Raw genomic sequence first — 19,498 nt, 5'->3', positions numbered from 1 at the left:
TAAACGTGCTGGGAAAGAAAGACCAGGCCTTCCCTAGAAATAGCAGGGACTGATTTCACTGTAGGGGGGGCTTATCTTCTGAGGTCCCTCGTTGGCAGGGTTCCTGCTCCCCGGGAATCGGATGGGTCCAACAGGCAAAAGCTTTAAACTTCCGTGGTGACTAGAGCTGGTGGGCATGGAGGGAGACTGGGCTTGTCTGTGGGGGGAGGGGGCTGTGCTGGTGGGGACAGCCGGGCCAGCGGTGGGAGGGGCATAGGGCCCGGGGCGGGAGAGGTTAAGGGGGCTGAGTGGCGCAGGTGGTGCAGGCAGCTGCCCTTGGTCTTGGTCTCCTGGGGCCTCCTGGTGGGCTGGGGAAAGAAGACGCGTGCCTGTCGCTCCTCCCGCCCCGCCCCGCCCCGCCCCAGCCCTGCCTCCAAATGCCCCATCTGACCCTTGAGCCCTCTGACCTCTACAGGCTTCCAGCTGCCCGGGTGGGCCAGGAGCCAGGGTCTTCCTCTGAGGGACGTAAGGGAGGCGGGGCCCTGCCCTCTCTGGTGGTGTCCTTTCAGATCAAACCCATCACGTGAGCAGCCGGAGCCAGCCGAGTGCTCGCTCTGGAGGCCCGCTCACACTCACTGTCACTTCTCACTGACCCTTGGGGTGTGCTTGTTGCCCCCTCCCCAAAATAACTGCCTGACTTCCTCACCACTTGCCGCTGTTTCGTCCTAGCCCGCAGCTTTTTGACCTATCAGACCCTGCAGGACAGGTGCCTCCTACTGGAGAGGTGGGCGGGCGGGTGTGCCCTGGAGACCTCGAGCCAGGGGCTGGGGCGGCCCTGCAGGGCTAAGCTGGAGCTCTGCCCTTCATCCAGGCCTTGCTTGGGGCCCCAGCAGCCTGGTGGGCGGGGCAGCTCCTGTCTCTCCTGAGTTCCCTCCGGTCGGTCGGGCCCCCGGCCTCCCCACACCCACCCCTTGCAGCCCACCTGGGGAAAAACCTCCGGTAACTCCTACCCGCCCCAGAGGGCTGCCGTGGGATTCCCTGTGGAATGACTGTGGGCCACAAACTCTTGTTTTAAGAAATCTCTCTAATTACAAAAGTAATATATCTCCCCTGGGTAAAACTTGGAAATTTTTGGAAAAAGGCAAAGAAGCTCCCCCCAAGTCTCCTCCCGAGTCTGGTCCAGGGGTCCAAACCGGCAGAGAAACTGCCGAGGGGAGACCGTGGGTTCATACGGGGCAGGGACTGGAGGGGGGCTGATGGCACCCCCTGGGAAGCTGGCCTCTGGGGGAGCGCCGGGAGGACGCCCCTCCCCCGGGGAGCCTCCACGTCGGCTCTGTGGGCCAGGCCCTGTGCCGGCTGGTTTTGTCCCGGCTGCCTCTCCCGGTCCCTCCCAGGGTGAGCACTCCTGGCAGAGGAGGACTCTGGCGTTCCCAGTGGGCCCCGTGTCCTGGCCAACCCGCGTGTGCTTCTCTCCCCAGGGGCCCCCAGCGAGGACCCCCAGTTCCCCAAGGTGCAGTGGCCGCCCCGTGAACTCTGTTCTCCCTGCCACAACGAGGTCCGTGGGACGCCTGTGTGGGACCTGGGCAACACCCTCAGCTTCTTGAAGACCCACTTCTCCCGGCGCAACGTCATCACGGACCCCCCCACCGGGCTGGGCCCCCGCGGCGGCGCACCGTGGATGGCGGCCTTCCGGAAGCCGGAGCTGCCCACCGGGAATTCCACCCTGGGCCCTGAGGAGGCTGAGATCGGGGTAGGCCCAGGGACAGAGCTCCCCGGGACTGTGGTCCAAGACGTTTTAGTGGAGAGACTCGGGGCCAGTCGCCGCCCCCAGGAGATGCAGGCGGGCCTCGGCGCGACCGGAGCTGAGCCAGACCTGGCGGAGCCTCAGGGGGACGAGGTGGAGCGGCTGAAAGGGCAGCGGTCCCTGACCAAGCGAGACACAGGAGCTGGGCTGCTGGCCGAGTTTCTGGCCGAGGAGAAAGTCCCCAGAGGCCCCTCGGAGCTGGGGCGCGTGGGCCGCAGCTCCAAGCAGCTGGCCAGCGCCCCCGAGGGGGAGCCGGAGGCCAGGGCCCTGCGGGGCCAAGGCCCGTGGCTGCAGATGCTGGAAGGGGACTTCTCCCACCTGGACGTCAGCCTGTGTGTGGTGCTCTACTCCCTGTCCTTCATGGGCCTGCTGGCCGTGTACACCTACTTCCGGGCCCGGGTGCGGGCCCTCAAGGGCCACGCCGGCCACCCCGCCGCCTGAACCGGCAGGGCCTCGGGAGGGCAGCGGGAACGGGAGCTGCTGCCACCCACGGGGCTCTCCCGGTCCCCTGCCCTCGCCTGCCCCCCTTGCTCCTTGGCCGGGGAGACCCAGGGAGCCCTTGGTCCTTGTGGGAGGGAGTGTCCAGAGACAGGAAGACACACACAGGGTCCAGGTCCATCTGACAGCTCAGGGGCCAGGGTGGGGAGGGGCGTGGGGAGGGCGGGCAGCCTCGGGCAGCGAGGGCCGGAGGCCCTGTCCCCCGGCCACTCAGCACCAAATTCCTCTTTTGCAGCTTATCTGAAGCCCCGCCTCATTCTTGCTGAAGCTTCAGTGTCTCCTGCTCGGTCTCGGTCTTCCCTCGGTTTCCAAGGCTTCCCGCCACAGGCGGGCCCCCGGGCTGAGGGGGCTGGAGCGGAACCCCTTGCCCCCTTCCCACAGCAGAAGGAGGGGGGTGCCGGTCCTGCAGGCCCTCAGACCTCCTGGGCGGGGGGGGCGGGGGGCTTTAGGGTGGGGGCTTGAGGCTCATGGAAGTCCTGCTGGCCTCCCAGGGGCCGTCTGTGGCTGCAGCACCTCGGCCTGGCCCTTCCCGGACCTCCGCTGCAGGAAGCTCACACACAGGCCGGGCTCGGCGTGGGCCTGCCCAGCCGGGGGCTGACGGTCACTGGGCTGGGGCGGGGGGTCTCGAGTGGCCGGCTCAGCAGGACCTGGTGGAGGGGCAGCGTGGGGGTTAGTTTCGGGGGATCGGGACCACCAGTGCCTTACTCTGGGCTCGGCCATGACAGGTAGGGCGAAGTGCAGGAAAAGGGTGGTCGCTTCCAGCCCGCTTTGGCTCCTCCCCCTGCACCCACCCCTCTGGGAGCGGGGTCTTTGTTGATTTTCATTTCTAAAATACATGCTAATCCTCGAACATAGAGGGCCCTGGAGTGAGGGGAGTGTCATCTCTCTCGAGGGTCCACCACCCGTCATGTAGAGGTGAAAGGGTCAGAGGGCAGGGAATGCTGTACATACGCTTGGTTTTCACTCTGCCCGCTGCCTAGGAGTGCTGTGGAATAAATTATTTTTGTTAAGGCAAGCACCCATGTGTCCTTCAACGTGCTCCTTGGAGACCTCATGTCCAGGGTCTGGGCAGAAGGTGCAGAATCCTGCCGTGGGGGACCCGGCCACACATGAACTCCCCTGGCCCACGGAGCTCCTGGCTCGTGTTGAGGGCAAGGTGCTCCTTCCTCCTGGACAGGCCCCTGCCCCCGGACTGCCCCAGCCCCCCGGCAATCTCCTCCTGAGCTGGGGCAGCTCCCACACCCCCGGCAGCACCTGCCCAGGTGCTCTCCATCCTGCTGCAGGTGCCTCTGTCTGCACCTGCCTGGCCATCCTGGGCCTGGCGTCCTGCATCGCCAGCTCCCTGGGAGGCAGAGGGCCTGTTGGTGGGGGGCCTGGCCCTGCCGCTCAGCAGGAGGAGTCAGCCAGATTAGAGGCCTGCCCCCAATCCGGCCTGCTGGGCTTTGCGAGGATCAGAGGGGTTGATAATGAACCTCATTAAGGGGGAGCAGGAGCCTCAATCCGATTTAGGGTTTTTGACATCACTTTGCTCAGACCGTCTGGCTCCGGATGGAGGGGGTGGGATGCCAAGCACACCCCCTCTGCTAGGGCAGCGGGGGTAGGGGGACAGCAGGGGTCACATCCCCCCTGCCCCCCACTGGTGTCAGCCCTGGGTTCCCTCCCTGAGTTCCCTCCGTGGACCCCAGCCTGGAGCTGCTCCGCAGGCCTCTCATCTACCCGAGGGTCCCGTCTGCATCCCTGCTCTCCTTTGCCTACCTGCCCCCTCTGTCCTCCTGGGCCGACTCTGCTCACCTCCCCCTGCCCCAGCTGCCCCGCTGAGGGATGGACGGGCTGTGGCCCTGGCCTGCGGGGGCGAGCGGGAGGCCCCCAGGGAGCAAGCCCTCTTGAGTCCACCTGTCCCCCCCACCTGGTGCCTGACGCAAGGCCAGGTGCAGAGGATTCTCGCCCGCCGGCCCTCTGAGCTCCAGGGACCACGTTGTCTAAAACCAGACTCAGGTGTTCAGAGCTAGGGCCCGCCCTCAGGGTGGTCTCCCTCCTGCAGTGCCTTTCTGCCCTGTCCCAGCCCCTCGGATGGATAAGCAAGGGGCGGGCCCCCTCCTTTGCCAGACTGCCGCCTTTCACCTTGATTTCCCCAGGGCTCTCGGCAGCATCGATAAATCGGCTTCACCGGCCAGCTGGCCCCTTCCCCCACCCACTCTGCCAGGCCCGGAGGAGCCGGGGCTTCTGTGACTCGAGTTCCACCCGCCACCTCCGTTCTGGGTCGTCCTCCGCTCCTTGGGAGAGCTCCCACGCAGGAGGGGTCCTCGGGGAAGCCCCACACAGCAGGTCCAGGCCGGACAGAGGAGCTGGCCTCCGCCCTGGACCTTGCCTGCCTCGCTTAAGATGCTGGGGGAGGCGGTGGCGGCTGGGCTGGGCTGGGCCGGGCTGGGCAAGACGTGTTTGTTAGCAGGGCCCATGGGGAGGGAAGGGGCATGCCACCAAGTCCAGCAAAGAAAAATAGTGCATACAAGAAATTCTAAGCAAAAAACTCTAAATATTTAAAACAGTTTTTCAAAGTGGCACCGGCCTAGAAGTTGGGGAGGAACAGAGAGAGGAGAGACACAGGATCCCTCCCTGCTGTCATGGGCTCACGCTGCAGAGGGAAGTGGGGTGGGGGGGGGGCGAGAGAAACTGTGCTAAGTGCTCTGCAGGATGGAGACCGGCAGGGGCCGGGGTGGCCTCTCCAAGACCCAGAAGGTGAGGAGCCATGAGTGGGAGGGGGCAGGGGTGTGTCCTGGGCAGGGGTGGAGGGACACAGCCTGAGGGGTGCCTTCATTCATAAGCCGCCCCCAGGCTGAGGCAATCCACCTTTGGCCTGGCTGTTCCCCGACCGCCTTGGCATGGGGTGGGGGAGCCCTGGTGCAGTCCATCCCCCGGGGGTGGGGTGGGCTCCAGGGGACCCACACGGCCTCAGCGCCGGCCAAAAGGCCTGAGCAGCTGAAGGAAGACAAGGACCCCTGGTCTGTGCCTCTGGTCGCTCACTGACCAGCTGGTTCCAGCCCTCGGGTGAACCGTCAACCTCTGGGGCCTCAGCTTCCTCATCTGCGAGACGAAGGCTGAAGACTGGGCTTCCTGAGGGCCTTTGCCTCTCTTACCACGGTGCCAGCTGCTTCAGTGCCGGCTCTGTGAGGGGTCGTGCCCTCGGGACCTTCCAGAAGGGATGGCTGGTGGGAGGAAGTCCCTGCTGTATGACCTGTGCCCCTGTGGGCCGGCTGTGACGGGGCAGGCTCGCTCGGGCTGCAGCCCAGGGAACAGCACCCAGAGGCCGCCTGGGCCCCAGCACGGCCCAGTTCTCTCCGAGATCGCCTCCCCGAGCCGCCCCCAGTTCAGGGACGCTGCGGGGTGACCCATCCCTTCGCTGGAATCTCCCCACCTGCCCGTCTCCTGTGAGGACAAAGGCTGGTCCCCACCCACACACTCTTGCACCCTGCTCGAGAACTAAACTGAGCTCCAGAAAGATCGATTTAATCTTTACCCCCGGCACCCGGGTCTGGCTTGCAGCCTCCTCCGTCCTGCGTCCGGACTGCCCACACCTATGCAGGCCCTGGCCTCTCCCGAGTGTCCAACCCAGCCTGGCCAGTCCCCAGTGCTGTGTTCTCCCTTCCTCTGCTGCCCTGGACGTGGAGGGTTGTGGAAGGGGGTGTTGGGGGGGGTCATTCATACCCCAGGGGAAAACAGCTGCCCTTCTCATGCCTGCCCCTCCACCCTGGGCCTTTGCTCCGTCTGGGCCCCAGCAGGGCGGTTTCCTTAGTGGGGAGAGGGGCCCTGCGCACTTGGGGTCCCAGGCCCTGGAGCCTCAGTGACTGCATCTCAGAGTAGAGCCCCCGTGCGTGGGGCGCAATGGCCTCTGCGAGGGTCACTGGGGGGCGCAGGGCTGATGGCCCAGGCTCTCTGCTCACCTCCGGGTTTCCCCTCTGCTTGGGGAGGTGTGTGCGCAGGTGAGGGTCACAGACAGGGAGAGAAGTGTCTGTCGGACACAGGGCAGAGGAGGGGGCCCTCTGGCAACGTGAGGGGATGACGCTAAGGGGGACAGTCCATGGGGCACTGGCCCGGGGGTCCCTGAGGAGCACTCAAGGAGCTCCAGTGCAGGTTCTAGGGTGAGGGGTACCCGGCCGGGCTGGCAGTGTCCAGGTGCTCCTTCAGCGAGCCTCGCTCACCTCTGCACTGAGAGAGCACAGGCCTCGCACCGGGCCGTGGGCGGCGTCTGTCAAACCTCCTCGTCCCCTGGAGGCAGGAGCGGCCTCTGTCCCGTGGGTGCCGGGAGCCTCGCCCCCACGGAACTGCCGCCGGTCGAGCCAGAGCCGGCCATCGGCCAAGACTGTCCCTGTCAGGTTCCCAACCCCCAGTGCTTCCAAGGGTCGGAGTTCTGCTCTGGAGAGGGAGGGATTGACGTTCAGCAAGCGACGCTGCAGATACTGATTACTTGGGGGGACTTCAGCCAGGGCCCCGCCTCCACGCCTCGCGCCCAAACACGTCTCAGTACTGTGAGAAAGAAGACGCGGGAAAGTATTGCTGAATATTTTACCATGTTTGTAAGCTTAGAAACAATGAAAAATATAACTAAAGTGAGAATTTGATCTACGTAATGCCAATTTTTTAAAAAAGTTAAAAATAAAACCAACTTACATATTTAAAAACTGGGAAAATATATGCCATAAATATAACAAAGGGCTATGACTGTTACAAAATGTGCCATCTTAAAGTGTGATGAGTTTGCAAGTATTGATATAAGATGTCCAAGGATGCATTTCTGGAAACATAAATATGACCATTTATTACAATATGTACTAGTATATATGTAATAACACAATTATGAAGTGTAATTTAATGTGAATGTTGTAAGTGAACATTATTAAATGTAATGTGTTAATATATATAAGTAATGTGATTTATAATATTGACATTATAATATTCACAGTTGACCCTTAAATCACATGGGTTGGGGCGGCCAAACCCCCCACAGCTGCAAACCCACGTGTAACTTTGACCCCCCCAAAACGTAACTACTAACACCCCGCTGTGACTGGAAGCATAAACAGCCCATTCACACCGATTTTGTATCCTATGTGTATTGCACACTGTGTTCTCACCATAAAGTCAGCTAGAACAAAGAAAATGTTAAGAAAATCATAAGGAAGAGCAAATACATTTACGGTATTTATTGAAAGAAATCCACGTGTGAGTGGATCTGTGCAGGTCACACCCGTGTTGTTTAAGGGTCAGCTGCGTGTGTGTGTAAATACACGTATAACTGTTTATCTGGAAGAACAGACACCGAACCGTGCCCAGCGGGACACCTAGAAAGTACAGAACTGGGGCAGCCTTAAATACAGGGCTGGGACTGGAGTGAGGCCAGGGAGGTACCGGGGGCGCAGGCTTTAAAGAGATACCTGTCCTTGGGTCCCTCCAGTGCAGGCAGCACCCGAGGGTGACGCCTCCTGAGACTTGGTGCCCAGGTGCCTCCGTGGCCTCAGCCTAGTCCTGGCTCCGACGTAGGAACTTAGAGGCCATCGATCGAGTTGAATTCTTGCAATGAACATTTCTTTTGGGAAAACAATAAGGAAAATAAATAGGATGAAAAGATTTTAAAGTTCTTTTGTAAATAAGACAAGGACTAAAGCCCTTTTGAAAATACTGGGCCCAAGTGTCCAACCTGAAGGAGAGATGCCGCTTTTGTCTATCTGACGGGCGCACGGGCAGGAAGAGACAGTAGCAGCCAGAGTGAGGGGAAAACGAGATGCGTGTTCTTCACCACTGTGTGTGAGACGGCCACCATCACTTCGCAGCCTGAGCACACGGCGGCGCACGGTCACCTGGACATCGTCCCCTGTTGCAGCCCCTCTGAGCTCCACGGGGACAGAGACAGTCACGTGACCTTGGCAAGTGCTTCTCTGAGCCTGAATTTCTCTGTCTGTGGAGAAGGCAGCTCGGGGTGAAAGGTGCGGCTGGTAGCACCCGACTCATAACAGGAGGTCACTGCACTTTTTTAAATACTCACCTGAGGATATATTTACTGGTTTTAGAGAGACAGGTTGAGAGAGAGAGAGAAAGAGAGGGAAAAAAATCTTTGCAAGAGGGAAGCATTGATTGGCTGTCTCTCGTACATGCCGTGGGGATTGAACCTGCAACTTATGTATGTGCCCTGACTGGGAATCAAAATTGCAAACTTTTGGGCATATGGGATGATGCTCCAACCCACGGAGCCACTCAGCCGCTCTATGTTGCTATATGGGCAACTGTATGTTGCTATATAGGGCACTACATGTTGCTATTAATACCATTAGCCTCCTCTCATAATCGCCATGGGCCAGGGATTGGGACAGCGATGAACTTTAGAGACCTACGCAGCAAAGGGCGCCCAGGCAGCCAGTGCCCCCGGGGGGTGGTGTGAGCCGCTACACGACAGGCTGCCGCGCGTGGGGAGACCGGGTGCCCTTCCACGGGGGCACTTAGTACCCTTCCTCAGGGGCAAAGCTGCAATGCATTCAAAGTCCTTTGTTCATCTCAAAGTCCTTTTGCATACTTTATTCTCTTTCAAAAAATTAATTTTTGCCCTGCCCCGTGTGGCTCCATTAGCTGGGCATCATCTCCCAAGGTGAAAGTTTGCAGGTGACATTCCTGGTCAGGGCACACGCCTCGGTTCCGGGTTCGGCTCCCGGCCAGGGCTCGTGCGGGAGGCCGCTGGTCGACGCTTCCCTCTCACATCGATGTTTCTCTCCCCCTCTTTCACCCCCCCTTCCCCTCTCTCTAAGAATAAATAAATAAAATCTTTACAAAATTAATTTTGCTGATTTTAATAGGCAACGTGTGCTTAAGTATTTAGAAAATTCAAACAGAGAGGGAGACACCTTTCTCCCCACCGTCCCCCACAGCGCAGGTCCCCCCCGGGCACCCCGAGGGGCCGCTGGTTCCCTCGTGTCCCTCAGACCCGTGCCACGGAGACGCAAGGAGAGACGCACATGCCCAACGCCGTCCGGCGGCACCGAGCCTTCTGCACTTAGGCTACACCCCGGGGCCCCTGTCACTGATCGCCAAGCCAGTTCTGGGGGGAGAGCAAAGCAGGGGGCTTGCACTGCAGTAATTTTTAAGTGTGATTTGGTCATAGGGTCATGAGGAAACAGACCAGTGGGTCGTGAGGAAAGGTTCCCAGGGACAGCCGTGAAGACACGGACTGCCCGATCTGAAGAGGGAGGTGTCGTGGATGGATGGGACAGCTGCCTGTGAGGGGGACGCGGGCTCACGCTGCGGAGAAAGACAGCAGGGCCTCCGCCTTGTGCTGGAGACGGGCTCCAGGGGGATGAAACACCTACGTGTGAAGGATGACAAAATGACACAGCTAACGAGAGAAAATACGGGGGGAAATATGGGTCATCGTGACATGACCGTGGGAGAGCAAGCACTTCCTGAACTGGACCCCGAGTTCCCGTCCGTCGGAGGAGACCTTGGCAGTGGGGCTGGGGGAAGATAGTCGCAGTGTCTGAAAGGGCCCTTGTCGCCCTCCAGTGTAGAGCCCACGACAACCCCGGGGTGGGGGGGATGGGGTTAGCCTGGCAGGAGCTTGTCCTCGCCGGGGTCAGGGAGGGGCAGGGCTATCAGGTGAACGGCCCAGCAGCCGGGCCGCCCCCCACCCAGGGTGCGGCGTCCAGCCCCGGGGGATGGCTCTGAGACCAGCTTCGCTCACGCCGCCCGCCCCCCACCAGCCAGACCCTGCGCACCGGCCTGGCCAGCGGTGTGTGTGGTACAGCCGGCCAGTTCCCTGGGGCCGGTTGGGGAGCGACAAGTGTGAAATGCGGCCTTCACGGCGGATTAGCAGCCAGAGGAAGCCGCCCCCTCCGGGTGCTGGGCGAGAGCGGGGCACGCTCCCTCTCTCCCCGGGAGAATTCCTTTCCCTGTTGTCGCTGTGGCCTGAGCAACGGTGGCTGTCCCCCCCGTCCTGCTTCTGTGACCAAGGAGACTGAATCAATGTCTGCGTGTTTTGGGGGATGGGGTGGGGGGACTCGCTGCAGCAGGCCGCAGTCGTGGATTACAGACTGGGACACAGAGTCTCCCATGGGAAGGCTGGTCCTCATACTTTGTCCCCGCTCCAGAGGAAAGTCTTTGGGGGTCGGGGGCTTCTCCTGGGGGGCAGTAACATTCAGAGCAAACGGCGGTGTGTGCCCTGCCCTCAAGGAGTGTGGAGTCTAGAGAGGGAGACCCGCCTGCGAAGAGTCCCATCACCACTCAGCCTGTAGACAGATGCCCCCCCGGAATGGCTGGGGGGCTGTGGGGTGCCAGCAGTTACCTCCCCTTCAGGCAGGGGAGGTGGGGGTCATGCAGGGAGAGCAGGGGGTTCACCAGGACATTGGCATGAGGGACGGGGGTGGGGGGAGGGGACAGGTGGGGGCAGCACTGAGACTGAGTGGGAGGCCGTGGCCTGGACAGGGCACGGAGGGAACAGCCTGGAAGTCCACCCTCGACCCTGCTAGCAGGAGAGGCTGGGGGTGTCTCAGCGAGACAGGGCACAGCCTCGGGTAACTTGTGGCAAGGTGTCCCTGGTATGAGGGGGCCAGTGTGACCTGTAAGCAGGACCCGTGCACCCTTCCCCCACCCACAACCCTTCCCCACCCCACTCCTGCCTGGGCTAAAGGTCACCTCCTCTGAGGAGTCCCCCACCCCCGCTGCTGGCAGGCTCCTCCTCCCCTCTGGGGGCCACGCAAGCCCCACCCTTTCCCTCTGCTGTCGCCCCCATCACCTTGCTGATCGTGGGGTGCGTGCTGGCCGCGTGGCCTCCCCCACCCGACCGTGGACTCTGGGAAGGCAAGGGCTGCATCCTGTCCGTCCCCGTATCTCTCTGTCCGTCACCCCGGCTGCTCGACTAGTGGCTGCCGAGTGAATGCATGGCCCCCGTGTCACCGGGAAGTATAATACTTTCTGAATGTGCTAGGACTCAGCTCCTCTGCCCTAGGCTGGTTGGGGTCTGTCTGCCCGGCGTGCACTCAGCCTCCCGGGGAGAGGAGAGAGATCTGGTCCTCAGAAGCACCCTGAGATCTGAGTGTCAGTAGACTGTTGTGGCGAGCGGCTGTGTTCACCTGCGGGCCAGGTGCCCGCCGTGCGGGGGTGCGCAGACACAGATCTGCGGGAACGAGCTGGGCTAGAAGTCCTCCCAGAAGCCCCCAGGTGCAGGATCTGGTCCTGCGATGCCGGAGGTGCTGGGGCGGGATGAGGAGGGCCAGCCAGCACCCTGCAGGCTCACGGGCAGGAACCCCAGCCTCAGTCCAGCTGCAGCGGCCGGAGCAGGAGGCTGCCCTGGCCCTTCCTGCGCCCCGCTGTCCGGGCCATCATCCCATGCTTTCCCTTTCTGCGGTAGTTCTCATCACAGGGACCACGTGGCTTGTGTAATAAAGTCTGCGGGGTGCCCCGAGAGAGCAGGAAGTACATAAAAAGCCAGGGACCATTAGGAGTGACGGGGAAGCGGGCCCTGACAGCCATAACCACGAGTTCCCAGCCAGTGACCTCAGCAATAACTGGTCCGGCAGCCTAACCGGCCCTGACAGGCCACTGACCCACTGCCAGCCCCTCCACTGCCGCAGGCGGGGTGCGCCGGGCTCCTCCCCATTCCTGGGCTGCAGCCGGGATTTAGTCACCACCCACTCACCCCTTCCTCCATTCACGGGACAGGCACGTGCTGGACGCCACCCTCTGCGGGGCCTTGTCCTTGGAGCTGGGAGCGGAATGGCGAACGGGGCAGCTTCCTCACTGTCAGGGGAGAGGTGCTCCCGGAAAGGGGCCTCGGCCTCAGGGCGACACTCGTTACCATCCAGGAAACGCCTCCTAGGGCCGGGCCCTGAGCTCGAGTTCGCGTGTGACCCCGGGAGGCAGGGCTGCCCCCCCTGTTTGCCAGGGTCTCCTGCACTGGGACCTCTTGTGAATAAGATGTCTTGGACGAGGGAAGCTGATGAGCATCCACCCTCCTTGAGTGATTGAGGGCCTCCTCAGTCGCCCACGAGGTCCCCACGATGGGGTGGCTGGAACGAGGCAGATGTGCCCAAGTCGGTCAAGAGCAGGCATGTGTGCTGTCGGGGGTGTTCTTGTCATGAAGACCGCTGGGCCCCTGAGGAGGAGGGACCTGTCCCTTGGGAGCTGAGGGGTCGGTGGGGGCAGGGTGTTCTCAGGGAGCAGGGGCCCTGTGGTATCTGGTGTCTGGGGCCAGGGAGCCCGGACCCTGGCAGACTTGAGGAGGCCCCAGTGTGGGGGCGGAGTAGGGGGGCAGGCCACCTGCGACAGGAGCCTGCTCCCAGCACTCGCCAACTACCTGCAGATGCGACCCTGGCGAGCCCTGACTGTTGGGCCAGGCTGGGGGCTGGGCGGCACCCTGGAGCCCACCTCCGTCTGTCGCAGCAGCCCTGTGGAGGAGGAGACCCTGGGCTTCCCCCTCCAGCCACAGCAGACAACACGACTAACTGGCACGCAGCCCGGGGACGGGAACCTCCCTGTCCCCAGCACGCCACACACTTTCCTCTCTCCCTCCCTCGGCATCTTCTCTGTCTGAACATCCGGTCCTCTGCCCTGCCCCGCAGAACACAATCCCTCGCTCCTTGGGCTAAGGCCACCGCGCCAGCCAGGAAATCCTCTGTTTAGCCCTTGGTTCCGAGGTTCAGCTCACTCGGGCCTGACCGCTGTGTGGCCAGGACGCTGGGCGGGCCTGAGAAGAGCCTGTGAGGGAGGAAGGCCCCCCCCACAACACTCATGTCGGGGGTCAGTGATGTGCTTTGCACCCCATTCATTCTGTGTTCCCAGAACTCATGTTCTGTTGCCTGTACTTGGGTTTTTCTCCTTGTTCTGGAAACTGGGTCCTGATCTCTTTAGGATATAGTTTAGGTGCTTAAAAAGCTGTGTTAAGCAAACAAAGTAATTTTATAGCTGGAAACAGAAGGCAACTGAACAAACTCTGGTTACTGTGATGGAGAGGAGGGACCATCTCTCGATGGAGCAGGTAGCCCGCAGGGCCCAGAGGAGAGAGTCCAGTGGTTGAGACTGGCCTGTGTATCCGGGGTCTTGGGTGCTGGTGGTGCTGGGACACAGGGGACTGGTGGGTGGGCTTCACTCCAGAGGGCTTCACACCTAGACCCTCCTGCCAAAGCCCGGATGCAGCGTGACTGTGCGAACAGACAGACAATGGCTATTCATTGCCTTCCTCCCCCCGCCCCTGCCCGCCCAACGCAGGGAACTCTTACTGTGAGCGTTCAGCAGCACGAGAGCCCCATAAGGCGCCTGTTGTTGCCATTGTGCCCGGTTTATACATGAACCTGTTACCACTTACCATTACATGATATCAGTTTATCGTGACCTTTGACATTCTCCAAATGTCAGCCACTCGCACTTTTCTGTGCCTCCTTCCTGGTGCCAGAGGGTGCGGACTCAGACCCTGCCCCTTGCCCATCTCCTCGCTCTTACTTCTGCTGTTCCAGTCACTGGGTCGCCTTTGCCCTCTTCCACCTACCCAGAGCCTTCTTGCCTTCCAGCCAGCTGACCACCCTGTGACCGCCGGTCTCTCCCGCAAATGACCTCTGACCCCCTCACCCTGCCCCGGAGTTAAGCACGGTAAATCCCTGTCTCTGTGGACGGTGGGGCCCTCATGCCCTCTTGGTCACTTTTAAAGAGCCTGGAGGCTGTGAGTGACCAAATAAGGGTCCCCCCAGGGCAGGCTGGGGGCCCAGGAGAGGGGAGCAGGGGCCCCCAGAGGCCACGAGCCGGGCTCCCCCCGCTGAGGGACAGAGCTCGCCAGGCTCAGGGTGGAGGTGCTGGGCTGAGCTAATCACCTAAATGGACGCAGGCTGTTGAGAGACAGGCTCTATTCCCTAATAGAATTTGCCCTCAAGTGCAATTTAATTTTCTCCGAGGCGGTCTCCAGCCCCTCTGCTCCCCTCCCCCAGGCAGACCCTCATTTCCCCAGCTTCCAAGGGGGAGCAGAGCACCTTCTCTCAGAGCAAAGAGGAGAGGGGCCTCCTCTGGGCTGCGTCCCGGCCTCCTCGTCCTTCAGGGCAGCCCCGGCCACTGGTCACGCCCCCGCCCCGGCCCCGGCTCCCACCCCAGACGGGACAGGCAGGCTCTGACTGCCCCGTGAGGCCGCCTGCACTCAGGCAGAGCGGCCGCCGCAGCCTCCACCTCCTCGCCGTGAAGGCGGACCCTTCCCCTGACCTCTGGTAAGTTCACTCGCTTCGAGGGTTCTCTTTGTCCTGCTTAGTGTCCGAGGGAGGCTCGTGGGGAACAGTCCGGAGGAGCGGGAGGGGGACACGGAAGTGGGAGGGTCCGGGTGCTTGTGCACACGCACTTGGGCCCGGGTGGAGGGGGCGGAAATCAGCTCAGAGCCCGGTGGTTTGGGACAGAGCCCTGCGTCCAGCTCCTGAGCACCCTAGGGACCCTCCTGGCTCCCCAGAGCCTCCGCTGTACCTGGGTTTCCCTCCAGACCCCAGGCTGCTGTGCCCTGAAGCCTGACCCCGGGCCCTGGTCGTTGGGAGTGCGAGGGGATGTGAAGATCCTGCTAGGGTGGTCCTTTCTCCCTCCCTGCCAATTTCCAGGTGGAAGAGGGGGCGCATCTTCAGAAATTGCTTTTCCTCGCACCTCTGAGCCCCCTTCCGGCTGTGACTGGGGCTCAGGGAGGTCAGTGCAGGATCAGGCCTGGCCTGTGCCCATGGTCATGAGCTCCCCCGACCCCCACCCACCCCCAGCCCGCCCCCAGCAGGAACAGGGCACAAGGGCCACAGAGAGAACCCTGGGGGAGGGGAGCAGAGGAAAGGGGCGGCACCCCTGGGGTCAGCTGAGGTGGCACTGAGGAAGGCGGGAAGCCTGGGGGGCACACAGTGGTCCCTGGACTGCACACAGCCCCCTTTATCTGGCCGCCCCTGGGGAGGGAGCAGAGGATTCCTTCTCGGCCACCATCGAAGCCTTTAGAAGAGCAGAGGGCGGGGCCGAGCCTGAGGGAGAATGGATGGGTGGCAGGTCAGGGTCAACTGCGAGGGGAGAGGGTCATTCCTCAGGCACAGCCACCTGCTCTGCGTCTGGCGCTGTCTCGTGCAGCTGAGGTCTCTTCATCAGAGTGGGGGTGCGCCCGCCCGGGGCCACGTGTGGGAGCACCCTCCCCTCACTCGTTCAGCAAGTGCTTATTGGTCCCTTACTTGGTGCCAGAAGCTGTGGGGATGCTGGGAAGGAAAGGGACCGCTGTCTGTGTCCATGTGTGTGCACACACACACTGCGTGCGAGCCAGCACACCCCAGAGTGGCACTATCCCGCAGAAGTGTCACCCCGGCCCCTCCCATCACGTAAAGTTTTCCGGTAGCCATGCTAACAGAAGAAAGTCATGAAGTTAATAATGGATTTTATTTAACCCAGTATATTCAAAATATCATCCTTCCAAACTGTGATCGAAGTTTTAAAAATCTTAACGAGATATTTCACATCCTTTCCTTTGTGCCAAGTCTTCAAAACCTGACCCGTGATGTATGTTTCTGGTGCGTCTCATTTCTGATCGGCCCCATGCCGGTGCCCGGCGGCCACCCCTGCCTAGCGGCTGCTGTGTCGGACCACAAAGGCCGTGGGCATCTGCACAGGTAGTGTGGCCCCCGGGCCAGCAGCATCACTGTCGCCTGGTGGCTTGTTAGCGAGGCAGACACCAGGGCCCCGGCCTGCCCTGGGTCGGAGCCTGTGTTCCCGCCCACGCCCCGGTGCACGGGCAGGGGGTTGGCGCCGCGCTGTGGGCGGGGCCAGGGGCCGCAGGAACTGTCGCAGGTGTTTGCCCGAGGACCCCTCCGTGGCTGGCGGCACATGGCCCCTTCTCAGGAGGACAGTCTGAGTGTCATCCCCAGTGGACGGGAGGACAGAGGCCGGAGAGTCCCTTCCTGGGCCATCCGAAGTGGCCGTGGCCGCAGTGTCCCGGGCCCTTCTCCGTGGGCCCGCGTCTTCAAGCAGAAACTTGGGTGACCAGGGACCAGTCCCTCATGGGGAGCCAGGGCTGTGAAGAGATGTGAAAGGGGCTGCCCTCCCCGTCCTTAACCGCCAAAGAGAGGTGACACGGAGGGGCCTCCCTGCCCCAGGCCCTGCACTCACGGCTGCAGGCCTCCTGTGACCACACTCTTGGGCAGGCACCCTCCTCTCCCCGTTCCACGAATCTGCACACGCAGGCTCACACGGGGTCACACTCGAGCCGGACCCCAGAGCCCGTCCGGTCCCAGAGTCAGGAGGGTGACCCCTGCCTCACTTCTCGCCACAGGAACCTCCTGGGCGGGGCCTTCCTCCTGTCACTCTGTCCCCATCTGGCATGTCCACACCTTTAGGTTGGAAGTCAGTTCCTGCAAGGAAGCTGCTGAGTTCAGCTCCTTCAGTGAAAGAGTCTTTTGCCAAAGGATGGTGGGTTGTTTAATAGGTCAGCCCTGGCAGCTGACTCTGGTTTTGTTTTTGTTTTTTAGATTTTATTTATTTATTTTTAGAGAGAGGGGAAGGGAAGGAGAAAGAGAGAGAAACATCAGTGTGTGGTTGCCTCTCACATGCCTCCTGATGGGAACCTGATCCGCATGCAACCCAGGCATGTGCCCTGACTGGGAATCGAACCCGAAACCTTTTGATTTGCAGACCTGCTCTCAATCCACTGAGGTACACCAGCCGGGCCCTGCCTCTGTTTTTACATGGAGCCAGGCTGGACTTCCTGCCCCCTCCTCCTCTGCACCCATAGCCTCCTCGCTGGGGACTTGGGGACCAAGGTCCACCTTCCTGCCTTGTTTCCTCACCTGCAATGTGGTCGTCAAACCATGTGCTCCTCCTCCCGAGGGAGGCCGAGGGGACTGGAGCCAAAGTTCTCCAACGCCCTCAGCAAAGTGCAACACGCCAGGAAAAGGCCGGTTCCCAAGACCGCTCTTGGGCATGGAGGCCTTGGCACCCTGGACACTGCAGGGGGAAGAGAGGGAAGGGAGAAGGGGCGGCAGCTGGGCGGCCTCTGGAGTCCAAGTTCTTTTGTTAAATAAACTTGCATATAGTCAGTCGACTTTAAAAACAAAAACAAAGAGTGTAACTGCAGGTTGCGTGGGCAGAGTTGCGTGTGAAGAGAGGCGGGAACTGAGTACCTTGGTGTGAGGTGGAGGCTGTTTGGGGAAGCGGGCGGACGGAACCAAGTCTTCCCAGGAGCGCTGCCGGTGACACCTACTAACACGCGCCAGAGACACCTGAGCGCCCTCTGCGGGTTGAGTGCTGTGCTCTGGGGTTTAGACACATCATCTCTGGCGCAACAAGCGTCCTGTAACGGAGGGAGCTTTATCCCCATTTTACAGATGAGAAGACCGAAGTTGGCAAGATTGAGGAGCTCACCCTAGGGGTTGGGGTTTCAGCCCTGGGAGGCTGGCTCGATGCCAGAGGTTCTTTTCAAGGACACCCCCTCCCAGCTGGCCCCCAGGGATCATGGGCTTCTCTCCTTCCCCATGAACGTTTTCAGGAGCAAGGAGCTCCCAAGTTCTAGTCTTTGCTCGAAAACATCCAAGAGAGACTCTTGTCCCTGGTTTCTTCATAGAAACAAAACACAAAAAGGAGAAAAGGCAAACCATTGCAGAGGGGGATGGTAACGATGGAGCCAACATTTCCAGGGAAAGGCTCTCTAGGTGCTTCTGGCGACTGTCTCTGAGGAGAGGACATGCTACTTTTATGCCATTTAGCCAGTGAGAAGGCAAAGAACCCGCCAAAGCTTACCCCGTTTGGGGTGTGTCCAACTGGAGATCTGAATGCAAGTGCTCTGAGCCCAGGACCCGAATGTTCGGCGACCCGTTCTCCGACTCCCATCAGCGTGGGGAGGGCGGATGCACCTGGGGATCTTCGCTGACACTAGTTCACGGGCATGCTGGGAAACCTGGAGCGAAGGGAGCTGCGGATGGTTTGTCCTTGATGCTCTGGGCCCTTGTCTTCAAGGGTCTGGCAAGGAGCTGGCGTCCAATAGGTGGTCAGTAAATGCGTGAGTTGAGGAATGACCTAAGATATTCTAGATTTTGAATGGGAAACACAGAGAATGAACCCTGAGGTTAGAATGAGACCAAATCCCCCAATTCATTCTCCAGCTCCCTGGGCACACAGGCCATGGATGTGGCGGCCGCACAGATGGACCTCAGAGGCCTTGGCCTTGCCGGGCAGTGTGCTCTGCATGGGTCCGCCACCTGGCCGCGCCCAGGAACCTTCAAACAAGACTTGTGTGCTGATGCTGGCGGTGCCGGCAGAGATGGAGCCCGACTACCTGTGACCACACCCTGGTCCCACTGCCTGCTGCTACTTGTGCGGCGTTGGCACATTGCTTGACCGCTCCGTGCCTCAGTTTCCTCGTCTGTGAGAAGGGGGCAGTAACAGTACCTGCCTGGAGGGCTTGGTGAGGATTGAGTGAGACCCTACCCCCGGGGCCCTGAGAGCAGGGCTGGCCACAGGCGCCAGCTCTGGCCATGTTCCCTCTTCTCCCTCCGAGGGTCCCAGCGCCCTCCTCTGATTCCCTCCCTCAGCCACTTCCTGACTCAGACTCTTATCCTGAGAGTTAGATGCCCGCATGCAGGGCCGTCTCTTTTCCACGTCCCCTCCGTCCCCGTGTCAAGGACACAGGGCAGGCTGAAGATGAGCAGCCACTGCCTTCTGATCGGCATCGTGGGGGTGGGGGGAGACCCCCACAAGGTTCTGGGAAGAGAAGGAGACAAATGACAAAGTGGTGGGCCCACGGAAGGGACCTGTGACAAATGACTGGAAGGACTGGGTGGACAGATGGAGAGGAGCAAAGGCCCCTGTCCTTTTATTGGAGAACTCCGTGTGGCTCCCTGAACAAGACAGTGGCTCCCCAGGGGCTGGGCTGAGGGTTGGTCTCCCTGGCTCTCTCTGCGGGGATGAGTAATATGGACCGGGGCAGAGGGTCTATATCAATCTAGCCCGCCAGAAAAATGAATGAAAATTGAATTCCCCAAGGAGAATCGGGGAGCTGTTATCCAGACAGAGATAAATCAAAGGATGCCACCGAGACAGGGAGAGCAGGTTTGCAACAGCAGGAGAATAATTAAGGAAACAGTTTCAAAATGCAAATGATAAAAGAGGGTTTGAGAGGAAGGAGGACCAGGAGGAGATGAAGGGAGATAGTGTGATGGGGAGCAGGGGCCGCGGGTTGGCTCCCTGGTGGGCGGAGACAGGCTGGGTCTC

General features: G+C 60.9%; 1 protein-coding gene across 1 annotated transcript in view; it reads left to right on the top strand.

Moving 5' to 3' along the window:
• QSOX1 (quiescin sulfhydryl oxidase 1) overlaps positions 1-3,299 on the top strand; it is a 35,273-nt gene extending 31,974 nt beyond the window's left edge. Inside the window, exon 12 of the mRNA XM_028530950.2 lies at positions 1,458-3,299. Coding sequence (XP_028386751.1) covers positions 1,458-2,224 — 767 coding nt within the window. The 3' untranslated portion in view covers positions 2,225-3,299. The remainder of the gene's footprint in view (positions 1-1,457) is intronic.
• Positions 3,300-19,498: the final 16,199 nt, after the last annotated feature.

The sequence above is a fragment of the Phyllostomus discolor genome, chromosome 14 (genome assembly GCF_004126475.2).
Source record: "Phyllostomus discolor isolate MPI-MPIP mPhyDis1 chromosome 14, mPhyDis1.pri.v3, whole genome shotgun sequence".
Taxonomy (NCBI): Eukaryota; Metazoa; Chordata; class Mammalia; order Chiroptera; family Phyllostomidae; genus Phyllostomus; species Phyllostomus discolor.
The sequence above is the reverse complement of the archived record's forward strand: the minus strand, read 5'-3'. Positions and strand labels throughout refer to the sequence as shown.